General features: G+C 39.3%; 1 protein-coding gene across 1 annotated transcript in view; it reads right to left on the reverse strand.

Annotated features, from left to right (window-relative positions):
• Positions 1-57: 57 nt before the first annotated feature.
• Positions 58-17,533, reverse strand: part of DCHS2 (dachsous cadherin-related 2) — a 408,274-nt gene continuing 390,798 nt past the window's right edge. Inside the window, exons 19-20 of the mRNA XM_077477070.1 lie at positions 11,873-12,011; positions 58-5,354 (exon numbers count right to left, since the gene is read on the reverse strand). Of these exons, the coding sequence (XP_077333196.1) occupies positions 2,740-5,354; positions 11,873-12,011 (2,754 nt within the window). The 3' untranslated portion in view covers positions 58-2,739. The remainder of the gene's footprint in view (positions 5,355-11,872; positions 12,012-17,533) is intronic.

A 17,533-nucleotide genomic window follows, 5' to 3' on the forward strand; every position in this document is an offset into this window, starting at 1 on the left:
TGTTAGCGAATGACAGTGGAAGAAAAGTGAAGGAGTCATGACAACAGACCCAAAAAGTAAGCTGGGGTGTTTAATGTTACTATAAATGGCATCAAAAGGTCAGAGAAGGGGACTTTTAACACTTGTGTAAAGACACTTCCCATCTTCCATTGACGAAACACCTGCAGGTAAAGTAAGTGCTAGATACACAACAAAAAATTCCAAATAACATTGGCAAACATGGAGTTCTCTAAAATGTGTAAAGTATTAAATCTTACTTTGCATTTATATGCACACAGTTTCGCAAGTACTAAAAAGTGAAAGTCATATTTTTCAGGCTGCTCCAAATATATGATCATACACATTGTAAATTCTTATATTCATGGGGTTATCTATGCTGGTACTGATACATCAGGATCAGTACAGGACATTGTTATGAATTACCCTTTTCTGCTAAAATCTAATTTAGCAGTTTCCAAATTTTTTGGAAGATTATTAAATCATCAGGTTACAGAAACACTTTTTGGAGAAGAACATGTCTCTATTTTAACTACTGAAGAATCAAAGATTTTTCCAACATCTTTTGTGTCCCCCATGAATATATAACATATTGATTTTTTTTATATAAAAGAATAATAGAAAGGGAGGACCCCACGATCTCAACATCCAATGAGTATATGTAGAGATTGAGAGGGTTTAAAAACTCTCTCAATTTTTATTTATTTTTTTATACAAATACTGCCTCATGGTATGCCCACAACGTCTGCCTTTTTTTGAGAGAGTTTTTAAACTCTCTCAATCCTTACATATAAAAGAATAATACAAATTTGTCAGTTTCCAAATTTTTTGGAAGATTATTAAATCATCAGGTTACACAAAAACTTTTGGGAGCAGAACATGTCTCTTTTTTTACCTACTGAAGAAACAGAAAGATTTTTCCAACATCTTTTGTGTCCCCCGTGAATATATAACATATGTTGATTTTTTTATATAAAAGAATAATACAAATCTATCATGTCAAATTGTATTGTGTTTAAATATCTTTTGCTTAAAAATTGACAAATAAATGATACAAACGTTTCATCAAAGTATGATGCATTAATATAAAGCATAAAAATACACTGGACTTTATTTATAAACAGCAAATTAATTGGAAATTGAGTTGGTGCCCATAGCAACCAGATTATAGCTACTGTACCAGGTTAAAATAATCTTAGTCTTGCATCCTCCAAACACATCCAGATTTAGCAAGGGTAACACAGGACTTCTGGATGGATCTGTAGCTTTTGATCATATGATTGTGATCTGTGCTCTTAGTACACAAGTATAATTGTGCTACTCTAGCTTGCTGCATGGTAAAATCTATATATAGTTGTGTTGTGATTTACCTAATTAACTGAATGGTAGTATAGACAGCAGAAGTAAATATGGAGAGTGCAGGTGGCCATGGGGGTGATACGTTTATAGTGGCAAGGTGGGCCTCTGATATAACCATAGTGCATTAACCACACGCCTGGGTGAAACACAATTCTCCCTCGGTAGGGAGGCTCTGATTTCTCCATGCAGTCTATTAATACAGTCCATACCATCATTTCAACTGGGATACGCATTTAAAGCAAACACCTATTTGGTATGGGCAAACCACCTAATTTCAACATATTTACATTAATGAAATCCACTATGGCAATATGACAATCACCCATAGCGGTATACAAGTAGACATTCATTCTTCACTCCATAAATTATGTTTGCCGAGGTATACATTTATTTCCTGCTGGAGTGGTTTCTAACAATGAGCTCTATCAGATTCCATACTAGTGGTTATAGGAAAATAAAATACTGTACCAATAATAACAGTTACTGTAAAGGATTATGAAACTTTGTAATCTTTCCACCAATCAGGGCCTTAGTATAAGGCCAAATAGTGAAATAAGCAACTTTGTAAATAGCATATCTTTCTTACTCCATTATGCATGTGTAGGTCTTTAAAATGTGTAGTGTACCCAGTGACAAATGTTTATATTTTTTTCTGTTTGCCATGGAGGTATGTCTACTGTTATACATGGCTGCTCAAAAAATGTCAGCCTAGACAAAGTATTCCATGTGTTTGCAAACATTGTTTGTTTTCATCTGGATTCACTGGGTTCGTTTTATTCTGTTGGGCTCCCATGATACAGTAAGAGCTCCACAAGCATAAGGGAACAAGTTAATAAATGCCATATACACAGTTCACAGTTTAGTAATTCTGCATTTCAACATCAAATCTATAAGAAAGCTAGATTTGGGAAATTTAAGGATCTCTGTATTACAGTTATTTCGCTAGCTGTAAATGTCAGTTATTTTTATGGATGGCAATATGTGTCATCTAGTCAATGTACATAATTCTATAGTTCAGTCCATAAATATTAACTTCTACTAATGGTAGTATTATTATATGTTTAAATGCTGGTAAATACTGGCCAGTTACAATGAAGTTACTGCTTGCACACATGAGTTTTGATTGAAACTTTTCATGCACTGTTGCGGGATTACAGGTATCCACCATGACAGGTTTAGACGTGTGGAACAAAATGTTAGCCTGCAAGTAAAATCCAGAGCAACCACCTACTTGACACTTTTTGATTGGCTAAGATTTATGCTGTATCAAAAAATGTAGGTAGCACAAATGTAACAATTGACAAACAATGCAGAGTCAAGCTGATTAGTTTAGACATGCCCTTTCTGGTCCTCATAAGTGTCCATAATTGAAAACATTCATTTTCACACCTGAAACTCTTGCTGTATTAGCAATTCTTCAGAGAGAGCAGGCACTGAAGTTCCACTAAGACCTGAATGCACAGGTGAGGTGGAAGGCGTGTGTACTGTGAGCATAGATAAGGAAGGAGAAAAGTTTGGGGGCATGACTGAAGACTGACATGCCAGGCTGGAGAAAAAAGGAGAACGGGGATATTTTACAAAGGTTTGTCCTGACATAATAGTTGGCATTCGAGGTGGTACAGCTCTTATCCCTGGCTGTGCAACAGATGTGATAAGAGGGGGTGGGAAAATAAAAGGCTTCTTTTGCTTCTGTACATTCCTGTTCATATTTTCATCTTTTAGTCTGCCAATGTCACCAAAAACCGAGGAAAGTGTCTGAAACCTGGGCTCCCAACTAAGCAGGTAATCCCAGTTATAGCTTCCTCTCAAGTCCTCATCAGAAGCTACTAAGGATGCCAGAGAACCGTATCTAGAATCATAGGACATGGGGACATAGATATAGTCTTGATTGATATCTTGCAAAGTGTTTTTGTCCTTTGGATTTGTGTCATTGCTGTGGTGGGTGGGTGGCAGTTCTGTTTTGCAGGTATAATGTACTTGACCCTCTCCATTTCCATTGTCCTCCTTAACTATCTCAACACTTTCATTCCTTTCTGACCCGATCACCACATCTGTTTCATCTGACTCACATGAAAGCAGATCAGACTCTCTTGGAATTCCAGAGTCTGGAACTCGTGAACCTCTTTCACTCAGAACAGAGCCAGATTCTTTTCTAATAGGGTATTCATTGATCATCTTTATTTCTTCATCTTCAGCAGTTTCCCCTTCTGTGGAGCCATGGCCACTTGAGTCTGAATTCCTGCATTTGTTCCCAGTGTCTTTCTTTTCTCTGATGCCAACTAATCCTAACCACTCAGATGTGTCTGGAGTTATGCCGTTCTTAACATTTTCAAACTTTGGACATTCATCAGGCATGCAGTCTTTAACATTTGACTTGGGAAGTGCAGGGATGGCAGCTTCTTTTATCCCACAAGCATTTACTACATCTTTGTGCTTGTATCTAAGAATAATTCCAATAAGGCTTATTGCCAGTAGCAAGAAAACCACAAACGAAATGCTAAAACTAATGGAAAGTATGTTTGCTGACATACCAAAGTAGCCCTCCAGAGCTGTTGAAATGTTAACTCGAACAGTACAAGTTGATGACTTTGAGTCTAGCTTTGGGCTTTGAGCTTTTACTACTAACTCCAAAATGTCATCATTTTTCTTAGCATTACTTCTTATTTTATGAACACTTCTGGTTAGATATATAGCTCCGCTCGTAACATTAACAGAAAAAAATTGTGAAGGTTTTTCAAGCGAATATTGGACAACACCATCATCTCCTTCATCCTTGTCTGAAGCTCCCACTTTACCAACAATTTCTCCAGGTTTATTTTCTATAGGCAAATCAAATAAATACTGATCCTCATGAAACACAGGTGGAAACTCATCCTGTCCATTAATGTCCACATATAGTAAAATACAAGCTGTAGATTCACTTTTATCTTTCACCTGAACAATAAGGCAGTATCTCTTCTGTGACTCGAAGTCAACTTTATACTTGGTATAAATATCTCCAGTTAATGAGTCTATGAAAAATGTATCTTGGCCTTTGGGTTCGTTTGGGCAAGTTGAAGGAATAGAGTAATTCAAGACACCAAATGGCCCAGAATCCAGATCAATGGCATTGGCTCTACATACTGGTGTAAAAGGGGGCATGTTTTCATACAGACTGCAGCTTAAACTGTTGAACAGGAATTTTGGTATGAAGTCATTATCATCAAGCACATTTATATAGAGTTTTGAAAAGGCATCATGCTTTCCATTTCCCCAACCATCAGTAGCCTTTATTATTAAAGTATAGATCATTGCAGCTTCATAATCCAGATGGTATACTAAAGCGACAGTACCATTTCCTGGATCTATTGTGAAAAATCCTTCATCATTCCCAGACACTATGCTGTAAATAATTTCTGCATTCTCTCCACTGTCGATATCATTGGCTGAAACAGAAATCACTTCACTTTTTATGGGATGATGTTCTTGGATGCTAACATGATATTCATTACTCTGCAGTAGAGGAGGATTGTCATTTGAATCAATAATAGATATCAGGACAGTGGTGCTGGAACTTAAGGAAGGTAATCCTCGATCTGAGGCAATTAACAGTAGCCTATGGTTTCTGTTGATTTCATAGTCCAAAATCCCATTTATAGCTAGTTTTCCAGTAACAACAAAAGGGGGCTGGGAAAGAATTCCAACACTTTCCACAACAAACATGTTTTGCATATTTCCACTGGCAATAGAAAAGTCAATGTATCCATTTTCATGGGTCCAGTCCAAATCTGTCGCTGTGAAAGTGAGAATGGTTTCCCCAATGGATGTATTTTCTCTGACACAGATCTGGTAAACTTCCTCTGAAAATATTGGTGCATGATTATTTGTATCGTGTACCTGGAGCTCAATAATCACAGTTGAGGTTAAAACTGGGAAACCATTGTCCTGAGCTTCTACCAAAATTGGAATCACTGTATTCTTGTCCTTGATTTCAACTGGGGTATCTGTATGTAATGAACCTAAAAAGAAAATTGAAAAAAAAATGAATAAGTACTTCAATAATTGTTATAAAATATAACATATTTTGGCGTACCTATTCTGCAGTACAGTAAGCTACAACAGGAAATGGACAAAGCACAGTTTAAAAATCTAGATCAGGGTTTTTAAAAGTCTTGCCATCTAAAGAAGAGGAGTGACCAGACCATGACAATTTGGGGTATGATCTGGAGCATTTAGATGCAATTGACTACATTTGTAAATAAAAAATAAAAAATGTAGTCTCTTTGCCGACGATGTGATCTTCTCATTAACCAACCCTTCCTCTTCCCTGGCTTCGGTACAGACTCTGTTAGATGAATTTAGTCATGTGTCTTACTATAGAATTAATGCGTCCAAGTCATACATACTGCCCTTAGCGATATCTCCTGAACAGCAACAGTACATGAGCGTCCAATACCCTTATATATGGTCTGCAAACTCCATCACATATCTGGGCATTAACCTGACAAGCTCTACCAAAGATTTTTACAAATCAAACTTCCCTCCATTCCTTACCACACTTTCTTCTGACCTAACGAATATCTCCAAACTCACACTGTCCACCTCAGGCAGACTTTCAAAATGCTCAAGCTCCCCCAGTTGCTATACCTGTTTCGAGCGTTACCCATACCTATACCTACTTCCTTCTTCAGGCAGACTCAATCGATAATTCATAAATTTATATTGCTAGGAAAAAAATCTAGAGTAGCACGTCGCACACTTATGAAACACAGAAAAATAGGTGGCTTGGGGTATACTGTTGTTAGAGACTATTATTTTGCAGCCACCCTGGCCCAACTCAAAGCCTGGTTCACTCCGGATCCTAACATCCACTGGTGTGCCATGGAAGCTTCTCAAGTGTTAGGAAATAATTTACATAACTGGCTTATCTCTAATCCTAATATTACGTCATCTAACAATTCCTTATCCCCAACCATAAAAGCGTCGGTAGCAGCATTCTCCTACTTCACAACACACTTTCCTTCTACGGCTCCCACCTGCACAATTCCCCTCCCCATTGAAACTCTTAACCTTCTAACCCAAGACATTCAGCTCTCTCCTTGGAAGAATAAGGGTATTTCCCATATCACTGATCTCTACGATGACGACTTCCTCTACTCTTTCACCTCCCTGCAAAATAAATACTCGCTCCCAACTAAAGAATACTATACTTATATTAGAATATCACATTGCCTAATTGAAACCCCCTCCCTCCGTCGTAATATCCCTAAAGTGGCATGGGCATACTTTTCTAATACTTCATCAACCATTAAGAGCATCTCCCTCTTCTATACATTATTGGATGGCAAAGATACTTTTGAGAAATTACCCCCTCTACTAAAGTGGGAAACTAAACTGGGTACCTCATTTTCCTCACAACAATGGCAGACTGCTTTACGAGCCACGTTTCTGGCTACGAAATCGGCAAATCTCTGGGACCTCACATACAAGATAAACCTTAGATGGTATATCACTCCATTGCAGATTCACAGATTTAGTCCCGCAACAGACCCTGCCTGCTGGAGACTATGTGGTCTCCCTGACAACCTATTTCACATTTTTTGGTCTTGCCCGAAAATAACCCAGTTTTGGGCAGACATCTTTTTAATCATATCAACTCTCACTCACATTGCCTCCCCGCCTAACCCAGCACTGGCGCTCCTAAATATTGGAATTGACAACTATCCACATCATCTCCAATGTATTGTTACGCACATATGCCTAGCAGCACGGTTGACCATTGCACGTAATTGGAAATCCCCTGACCTCCCTTCACGTACTGAAGTCATACGAACAACACATCTACATGGCATGTATGAACGTATGTATGCCTCTGCAGAAGGTCTAATGTCTAAATCCATTACTCGCTGGACTCCCTGGCTAGACTGGTACCAATCATCCATGCCTATACCTCCTTGAACATTCATCCCGTTTAGTATGAGAAGAATGTCTCACACAACTCCATGTACCTCTTCCACCTTTTATTCCCCCCTCCTCCTCCCTCCCCCCCAATTTTTTTTCTTTTCTTCTCTCGCTATTTCTCACCCCTCCCCCCTTCCTAAATATATCATCTACACAATAGATAACTGGTCAGTATTAGTCCATACCTTACGGACTTCTCTTCCCCATCATTATCCTTTAAGTCTTACGGTTACTATCTCATGTTATATACCCATACGGTACTATGCCTTACTCTTTGTATATATTGAGTATAGTGAAAACGCAACGGGGCTTGACATCATTGCTGTTTTTAACACGGGAGTGTTCCCTTGCTCCTGTGTACAGTGTGTTCCCAATTGGGGTACAAGGAGTAAGGCTATGCCCTCCTTTACTTTTTCTGTTTTAATAGCTAGATCCTATACTTTTAGAGGCATTGTACTATGTTTCCCATATGTTTTATGGCAATCTGCACTATTGATATCATACATTGTATTGTTACGGATATTCTGCGAATGTAATCTTCTTATTGTGTGATTTGCATACTTCCGTTAAATAAAAAATTATTGAAATAAAAAAATGAATCTAACACATATGCATAAAACTGCAATATGATGCAATTTGCAGACCAGTTATCTTTTTAGATCTCAACAGCTGGTAAGCCAAGGTATGCTGGCCATGGTAATGATTTGCCATTGCCACATGTCTGCCAGAGTCCTGCAACATTCAGTAAAGATTGAAGTTTTTGGGTTCTGCATTACATTGTAGGGGGAAATATTTTTGTGAAATTGAAGTAACATGAAGTATCTATGACATTGTGTTCCTGCTGCTTTACAAGCTTGCAAAGCAGCGTGGGGGCATTTATATAGTAGAGAAAAAGATAACTAGGGAAAGATGTTGTAGAACATTGTGAGGTTATGTTAGACATATGGCTGCTGCACATAGGCGTGCACAAGGGGTGTGCCGCATGTGCCTCGGCACACCCTAATCCTGGGGTTGGCAACCTGTGAATGGTTGGCAGTTGACAGGTAAACCGCAATCCTTCCTTGCCGACCCTCAGAACCTGTGCAGGAGAGGTGGCGGGGATGGAATTTAGTGTATCCGATCTGTATTGTCCTGCAGCAGCTGAAAGTAGGCTTCTCCTGCTCTCCCTTTTGTCAACATTCAGCTGCCACAGGAGGAAAATATAGGGGATTGGTACTTATATATACCACCCCTCCTTTCCCTGTTCCTCTTCCTTCTGTTGCCTGGGTCCACCATGTGCTCCCTTGCTCCCCCTTCCTCCCATTATTTCAGGATAGAGAGCGGGGAAGAGGCTGGTAAATATGTCAAACGCATATGTGTTGGAACTTTGGGGTGCACACCCTAATGCAAGAGGCTGCGCACACCTATGCTGCTGCATATGTTATAATAAATGTAGATAAATGGTTAGCAGAGATTCAAATAAGAAGATATCACAATGATAAATCAGTGACTCAGAGCTTTATGAATGGGAAGATTTATGAATGAGCTGTATGTGGATGAGTATGTTATTTTACATTGGGTTTAATCAATGATGGGGTTTGTTGACAAAAAAAAGCATTTAACTTTTAAGGAGCTGATGGGAGCAAGAAACCTTTGTCTGCTGCACAAATGTTTATTTCCAAGGCCTCCACATGGACCTCCTCTGTGCCTTTTTCCATAGCTAAGCAACATAACGCATATCTAGGATTAAAAATCAGCAATATCATTTAACCTCCCTGGCGGTATGATTATTTCAGATTTTAGGTTCTGAAAGCAGTGCAATTATTTTGCATGGAAATTTGGCGTTTATATTGTAGGCCTGTAATTCTTAGGAATAACTCACTTAAATCTGTCCAAACAAGAGTCTAGTAGACATCCCGGGTATGATAAAGTTTGAAAAACAAAATCATAAATTATAATATAATAAATAAAACTAAAAATAATTATAACAAATAATAATATAATAATAATAAAAATTATTCAATAATGTAATCAAATCAAAAACACTGAAATTTGCTCAATTGCAGAATTGTCGCTGTCATTACTTTCAGTATTTGATGACAGATTTCCCCACAAATCACTATCACTCAATTCTGCAAGTGATTCTAATTTATTATCGCTGTTTTCTAGCTGATCTAAAACCACTTTTGATGAAAAGGGACGGTTTTGTTTGCTATGGACAATCTCCAGTTTCCAGGCAGAAAGAACAGCATTTATAATATAAAACACTGGACAAACCACTAAGGACGAAAGGGATGTGAAATAAATTGATACAGTAATGTAATCTGTAAGATTACAGTGTACTGTTTATGTATTGTGTGTTTTACTTTTTGAATTTGGAGCCGTTCTCTGTCCCGTGTGTTGCAATGCTCAGTGCTCACAGGGAATGGAGCTCGGCTCTGTGATAGATCGAGCGGAGGACGGCTCACACACAGTGCAGGGAGACATGGCAGGATCCTGGGGACAAGGTAAGTAAGCTGTACCTGGATCCTGTGATGTGATCCCAAGTGTGGCTCGGGGTTACCGCTTTTTGTACTGAAAATCCACCATGAGCCACACTTGGGAATACCGCCAGGGGGGTTAAACTACCATCTGATGATTGCCAAAATAATAGGAGAGATGGAGGCATGGATGCACCTAACTTTGTCACTATTCAGGAGATGCCACTTATTCCAAATGGATTGCTTTGCCCCTCTTTTATATCCATTACAGACTATACCTTATTCAGCAAAAGGACATGCATAGGATACACAAAGCTATGCCATCTTTGGTGTGGGTCAATAAAAAACGTTGTATAGCTTTATCTAAACGTTATCTCTTGAAGAGTGAAGGCAGGGCGAAACTTGTAAATATCAGAGAGTATAATCTCGCTTGTCTCCTTCGTAATGGCCTGGATTAGATACTGCAAGCTACATGTTAGAATAATTATGGCTTTTAGAATAAGAAATTATATCTCCCTTTAACTTATCTGCTATATCACATTCCAGACTTAAGTTGTCACCTAATTGTTACAAAGCTGTCAACCTGAGTGAACAGGTTGGGCAGGACACAATGGTGGTGTGAACAATGCATAATCGATAGCTTTACATGATGGGAAGTACATCGATTCATTTTGCCTTGCAGTGAACATTACGCCAAGGTTTCACCTAATGCGAAACAGTATCTTACATGACAAATCTACCTACTGCAAAATAGTACACTATGCCCAATTATCAGGTGTGGTTTCAGTGTTCAAGAATAAACCAGTGAAGTGTACAGAGTTAAGGGGGTTGTGAGCAGACAGGTGGAACACAACATAGCTGGAAAGTACAAAATAAGGAGAAAAATATGTTTTGTTAACAGCTGATGTCAATGGCATAAGGCATAAACATTCCCACTGGCAACTGCATATGTTTATGCACTGTGCAGACAATCTTGATCTGAATGGAACATTAATGACTGACTATAAATGCATATCTAGATTTAGTAGTGGGTACTCCAATGACCTATACATAGTGTACATTTAGCCTCCAAATATTTGCTGAATGAATATTTGTGTCAGTTCATAAACTTTATTTAGTCTTACCAAAGATAGTTTATAATATCAGAACTGGTATTCCCTGTACAACAGTGTCAATGTGTAACTGGAATCATGCATGGATTGTACAAGTAGCACAATTTTATAGTTTACATAAAGGAACCCACTATTTTTCCAGGTAGCAGTGGATTTGTTTTGTATATTTACAGCAATCTATAAGAACTTATTTAGTATCGCATGCTTAATGGGGGGAGTGATCTGGGGAAAATGCACACTTAATAGGCCTTGAGTTCTGAGGTTGAGAAAAACTGAACAAACTATCACATTTTGACTGAAAGAGTGGTCTTAATAAAAATCTGCTGCAATATTTCCTACATTTAGAAAACTTAGTACTCATTACTCATTAAAAAGACTAAGAAGCTTTTTAACATTTATGCTGATGAGGCAAAGCGTCCAGTTTCCACCTCAACACAGTCATAAAAATAAATGTGTAGATCTGCTATTTAGAGAATAAAACAGTGGAATACTCTGTGTGATTTGAATGTGTTAGAATCCCTTCACACTGAAAAATATTTGTGTGGGTACACCTTGCTATGAGTACTATTTGCTAACAAGTAGGAAAACTAACTGTGTTTGTAAAGAAAATGATGACTCTAAAATATTAAATTGAGTTTATTTTGTAAAAAATGTAAAACTATTTTGAGTTTATTTAAATTTTATGCAGGGTGGATTGGTGGGTGATCGCAGGCACCACATCACTTATGAAAGCAAAAATCCCCAATTTTTGTTGTAATGGGACTTTTTTTGTGTTTGGCACCAATATAATCCCACCAAAACAAAGAACGCATATCTTTATTTTAATCTTGTTTAAAAACCAAAAATACATTTGTCAGATTACCCAGCAGTGCAAAATATTATTCCCTCTTCTCTTGGTAATAAATTAAGGTTATTTAATGAAACCTTACATCACTTGGTGAAAAATTTGCAGTTATTTGACCAAAACACATGCAGTATGAACAAAATATCAATTAATTTACATACCCGTGGTTGGATTAATTACAAATCCCTTACGTGGAGAAATAATTCTGTAAGAAACAGGCCCATACATCTCAGAGTCCCTGTCTGTAGCAGTTACAGATATGATAAACATATTGGACTCGGTCAATTCAGGTACAGTTACCTTCAGGGGAAAAAAAAAAAAGGAGAAAAGTAAAAAAAAAGTATAAATTGTCACAAATTAGCATTTTGTCTGAAATTTGGAAAAGAAAGCACATTTGACTCCAAAAAAATATACAGAATTTCACTAGTATTTTCATTGCTGATCTATGCAAAGTATTAAAAGATTTCTGAACGGTTCCAGAATTCATATGCCCTTTCTGATTTATTAAAGCCCTCAATTGGAGATGTGGATTTACATAGCATCATATCCTGGGCAATCTCGTGATGCAGCAGGACAGGGTGTAATTTAACACTAATAGAAGCAAGGCTTCACACAATATCACTGTCTGTGTTGGCTTGTGGTGGAGCAGCAGCTGCCATGCCATTGTAAATATACCCAGTGTTCTGCATACTTTCATAGGTTTGATTGACTTTGTACTTATTTGTATAATTTTTTCATCTTTTGCCTTAAGAGTCCATCAATATATATGATATCTGATATATGTGGAGATGGGCTAAAACTGAACTCTTTGTTAATGTTTTATCAAAGGGGCTTTACATCTAACTGTACTGAATACCAGAAATGAAAATATCATTATTTTCTTAATTCGTTATATCTCATGTGGTGGCTAAAAATTTCACCTTTAAAAGAGTTACGTACTTCGGTCAGATGATACAGAAGAGTTAAAGTACAGTATTATTTTCTTATTTTCAACAGTGAAATAAATGTATATATTATTATATTTTAAAGAAGCATACATCTATGTATTGGTTAGTCATTTGTTTTAATATGATAATATCTCTTTTTATCACATATTCCTTTACTAAAACTATCTGCCACATTTCATTCAGTAAGTTTTAAGAGAAATCAACCCTTTTTTTTAACTCATTGTATCACATTGCATTGATTTATTAAAGGAAAATAGGCTATTCCCTTTGTTAAGGAATTTTCACTTAGCTTAGTGAATGTGATGATTGGATGATCAAAGTAATCAGAGATTTACCATATTAACTAAGCCAATAGAAAATTCCATTGCAAAGCGAAAACCCCCTTGCAAAGAGAACAGTCTATTTGTCTTTAGTAAATCAAGCCCACTGCCTCTACCTATAGTTTTAATTACAAAATGAATCTTACACAGTCATATTGGTTTGAGAAATGGTGTTCTTTTAACGCATATATAATTTTAACTGGTTAAATAAAATTATACGTTTAAATCTACCATGTACTTGCTTTGGATGAATCATGGACTTTGTCTGGGCATCAGGGAGAGAAAGAAAAAAATGTGGAATGACAAATAGCCTTTGTGGTTCTTTTATATAACTTCATAAATTATAGTTTTTAGGCACTCCTCATGCTTTATAAGATTGGGGGAATGCAGTTGGTGTCTTAATTGTACACTATATATGCATGTCAATGTGGTATGAATCACCCATAAACTGAATACTGCTGGGTTTAAATTAAGATTATTGCCCAGGTGTTTTAAATAAATGAAAATCTTCCTAGTCTGGAAGCATGTCTTACTGCATTGTGGCAACCAAGAGAGAACCTCAGCATGGAGCCAAAAGAGGGGTTGTGCCTCTGGAACCAAGGATAAGCAATAACCAGCAGAAACTTAGGTGAGGAAACAACTTGGAATTTGATTATCTCATGATGAAGAGCCCCTACGGCCATGGACAATGGAACAGTCTCATGAGTCACATGGGCAGGCTGTAGAGGTCTCCCTTCAAGAGCCTCAATGACAAGTGGAGTGTCACGCTGCTGCAGCGGAATCAAGTGCTTCGATACAAAAGCAGCATCAATGAACAGGCCTGTATCTCGACGGACGACTCAGCCAAAGATAGGGTAACCGAAACCAGGGGCTTATCCTGGATAACTAGGAACCAAACAACGGCAGCTAAGGTCTGTCCCTGACAGGACCAGGCATTCCCTGAACAGGTAGGACAAGACTTCAAAAAGGGACCTGCCTGGCCACAATAAAGCACACTCTCTCCCTCCTTCTAAGGGTTCTCTCATCCGCAGAGAGACGTGTGAAGCCCAAGTGCATGGGTTCACCTTCACTGACCGACTTAGTACCAGGAGGCATGGGGTGTGAGGGAGGCAAGGGTAGGACTGCAAAGCTCGGAGACAAATGTACAGGAGGCTTCCGCAAGCGCTCCTTAAAAGAGAGTCTTTCTCTGAGTCTGGAGTCAATGAGGATGGCAAACATGATCAACTTCCCCAGCTCAGTGGGTATATCTCATGCTGCTATCTAATCCTTGATGGTATCCGAGAGACCATGAGTAAAAGCAGCCACGAGGGCCTCATTGTTCCAAGCAACCTCTGCTGCCAGAGTACAGAATTCAATGGTGTAATTGGCAACAGTTTTCATACTCTGTTTGATGGACATGAAAAGAAGCCACAAACTCAGAGTAACTCAAGACAACAGGTTTTTGCTTCTCCCATAGAGGGTTTGCCCAGGCCAAGGCTCTCTCAGAAAACAAAGATATCATGAAACCTACTTTGCTTCTCTCTGTGGGAAATGCCTGGGGCAGCATCTCAAAGTATATCTCAAACTGGTTGAGAAACCCTCTGCATTAGATTGGATTGCCCCCAAATTGCTGGGGAAGCAGAGCGGAACCAGACATACCTCTTATAGAGGTAATACTCGAGGCGGGTGCCTGCACAGAGAATGGAGCAGCAGCAGGGATGGCCTGCAATACAGGTTGTATCGGAGCAGCCACAGTGTGAGATTCCAGGTGAGCCGTGTGATTCAGGAGCATTTGTAACGCCTTGGCAAACTGATCCATGCAGTGATCCTGCTCATCCAATCTGGAAAAATTATTACCAACAAGTGGATTGACTGTATCTTCTGAATTCATGGAGTTCGCCTACTGTCAGAAACTATGAATCAGACTGAGACAGAAGTACAGTTAAATCACACTTGTTTAATAATAAAAGTAAATAGAACAAACAGAGTCAAAACATAGCCAAAGTTTGGTAATCGGAATGGATAGTCAGACAAGCCAGAAAGTCAGGAAGCCAGAGATCAGCATAGTGGAACAGAAAGCAGGATCTGGAGCCAGAATGAATGTCAGCCAAGCAAGTCTTTAACAGGAACGCAGGAGATCACTGTGATTTTGACCAAGGCGAAGGCAGAGATCATCTGGGCTAGACGGCTTAAGTAGGCAGGACTGACGAGCAGGATATCATCAACAGGTGAGTCACTGTGGAGAGATGGGAGCTGGCAATTAACCGATAGCTGACCAGCTCAGAGGAAGGAAGGGATGAGCCCAGCCCTGACAAGTACTTTCTGTATCCCTGATGCAGATATGCAATTCTGGAGCTTTAACTTCACTTTAGTCCTAATTAACTAAGCTTTATCCAAGGATAAGGATCTTTATATTCAGCCATGTGACTGTAATTTTAAATGTCATTGGACTTAACTGAAAAAATGTTTTTGAATATCCCATTAAAAGATAAAATAACTAAACCAGCTTTGCTACAATAATTACCTTAATGTCAGAAATGATACTGCCATCTAAAGGAGGTTGGGACACTGGCAAACATAACAATTATAAGCCAGATTCCATGTAATTTGAACCAGGGACCCCTATTGGTACAGGATCATCATCATCATTTTGGTCTTTCTCGGCTCCTTCTGATGAGACCAAGGCTTCCACAGAGACCTCCATGCCTACTTAAGATTTCCTAAATGTTTCTGCTCATCTACAAGGGCATTCTGCCCACATAGGCTTTCAGCAAGCTTTGGCCCCATCACCTTCTGAGTCTGTTTCTGACCCTCCTATGCCCTTTATATCAAACCAGGCTTGTAGCCCCAGTTACCATCTATGATTCAGGTCCCAATAGTCTATCCATGAAAAACTGCTTTTGAAACTTAGGCCGCGTACACACGGGCGGACTGTTCGCACAACTTAGTCCGCTGAACAGTGTTTCAGCGGACAGTCCGCTCGTGTGTGGGCTTCAGCGGACTGTTTCAGCGGACAGTCTGACGAACAAAGTTTTTCGGAATTTCCGTAAGACAGTCCGCTGAAACTTGGTTTCAGCGGACAGTCCGCTCGTGTGTAGGCTTGTTCGACAAACTAAGTTTCGCGCATGCTCAGAAAGGATTTACACGGCGAAGGTTGCATTGCAGTATATTGGACGTCGAATTTCTCGTCCCGTCGTACGTGCCGTTCACGTCATCGCGCACGCTTTCAGCGGACTGTTCGTTCATCGTGTGTGGTCAAGTCCGTTCATGCAAATTTTGAGCGGACTGTTTGTCGGATTGTTTGACGAACTAAGTTGGGCGAACAGTCCGCCCGTGTGTACGCGGCCTTAGATTTGCATTGAGTTGTTTCAGATCTTATTAATGAGGTGCATAGTACTGCATCTGGAGGGTCAGCCTTCTGTTCCAGGCCTTGGTTCTTTTAGAGCTTGGCACCCACTGACATCCTTAACAACCACTGACAGTGGAAAGCTGACATGTATAATAGCGGTATACATGATGTTTAGCTGAACGGGTGTTTGGGTCTTCATCCAAATGCCTGAATAGCCAAGGTTTCGTCCAAACTTGTGTTTCTGACCGAACCATAACCTCATCCTTAATGAGGATAGCTGTCCTTTGGAAGTTGTCCCCTCTATTCCCATTTTAGTGACTCAAAATTGTGGATTTTCCCTCACTTTCAGTGAATCATACTGAATCGAATTACTCTTTACACCATTCCCTTTGCATGTGATTAGTAAACACACATATGAATGCTAGGCTGAAATACTATTTAGCGTTCCTTTAGTGTCACATTGAAACATTAAAGAAAGACATAGCATTTGACTGGCATCACCTATTTTATTCCTCACTGGGTTTAATATATAAGTGAAACAGTAAACTTCTGGAGAAGTGTGAGATAAACTTGTGGGTGCCCAATTACATGGCAGTTCTTGGAAATCATATGAAAAAAAACAAGTATGAATACAAAAATAGGAAATTGTTGAAGCACATTTGTAAGCAATAACAAGCTTTAAAAACACCAGAAATACCAATGATGAGCAGTTAAAGCTGAACTTTTATGAAAAATTCCCTATTCCTTAACCACTTCCGGACCGGCGCACGCTGATGTACGTTGGCAGAATGGCACGGGCAGGCATATTGGTGTACAGGTACGTCCATTTCTATATGCAGCCCTGCCATTGCTTGCGCGCCACCGGCGGCGTGCTCGCGTGTCGGTCGACCCCCGTGAGTTTGATCGCGGGTCCCACAGACTTGATCGTTGTGGGGATACCCACGATCGTCTCATGGGGAGGCTGAACGGGGAGATGCCATTGTAACCAGCATCTCCCCGTTCTGCCTAGCAACAAGTGACACTGATCTCTGCTCCATGTGATTGGAGCAGAGATTAGTGTTCACTACCACAAAGTCCAGCCCCCCACAGTTAGTAACACGCCCCTAGGAACACTTAACCCCTACATTGCCACCCCCTGGTTAACCCCTTCACTGCCAGTGTAATTTACACAGGAATCAGTGCATTTGTATAGCACTGATTGCTCTATAAATGACAATGGTCCCAAAA

Source organism: Lithobates pipiens, unplaced genomic scaffold (assembly GCF_037356315.1).
Source record: "Lithobates pipiens isolate NorthernLeopardFrog02 unplaced genomic scaffold, aLitPip1_a1.2 Scaffold_13, whole genome shotgun sequence".
Classification (NCBI taxonomy): Eukaryota; Metazoa; Chordata; class Amphibia; order Anura; family Ranidae; genus Lithobates; species Lithobates pipiens.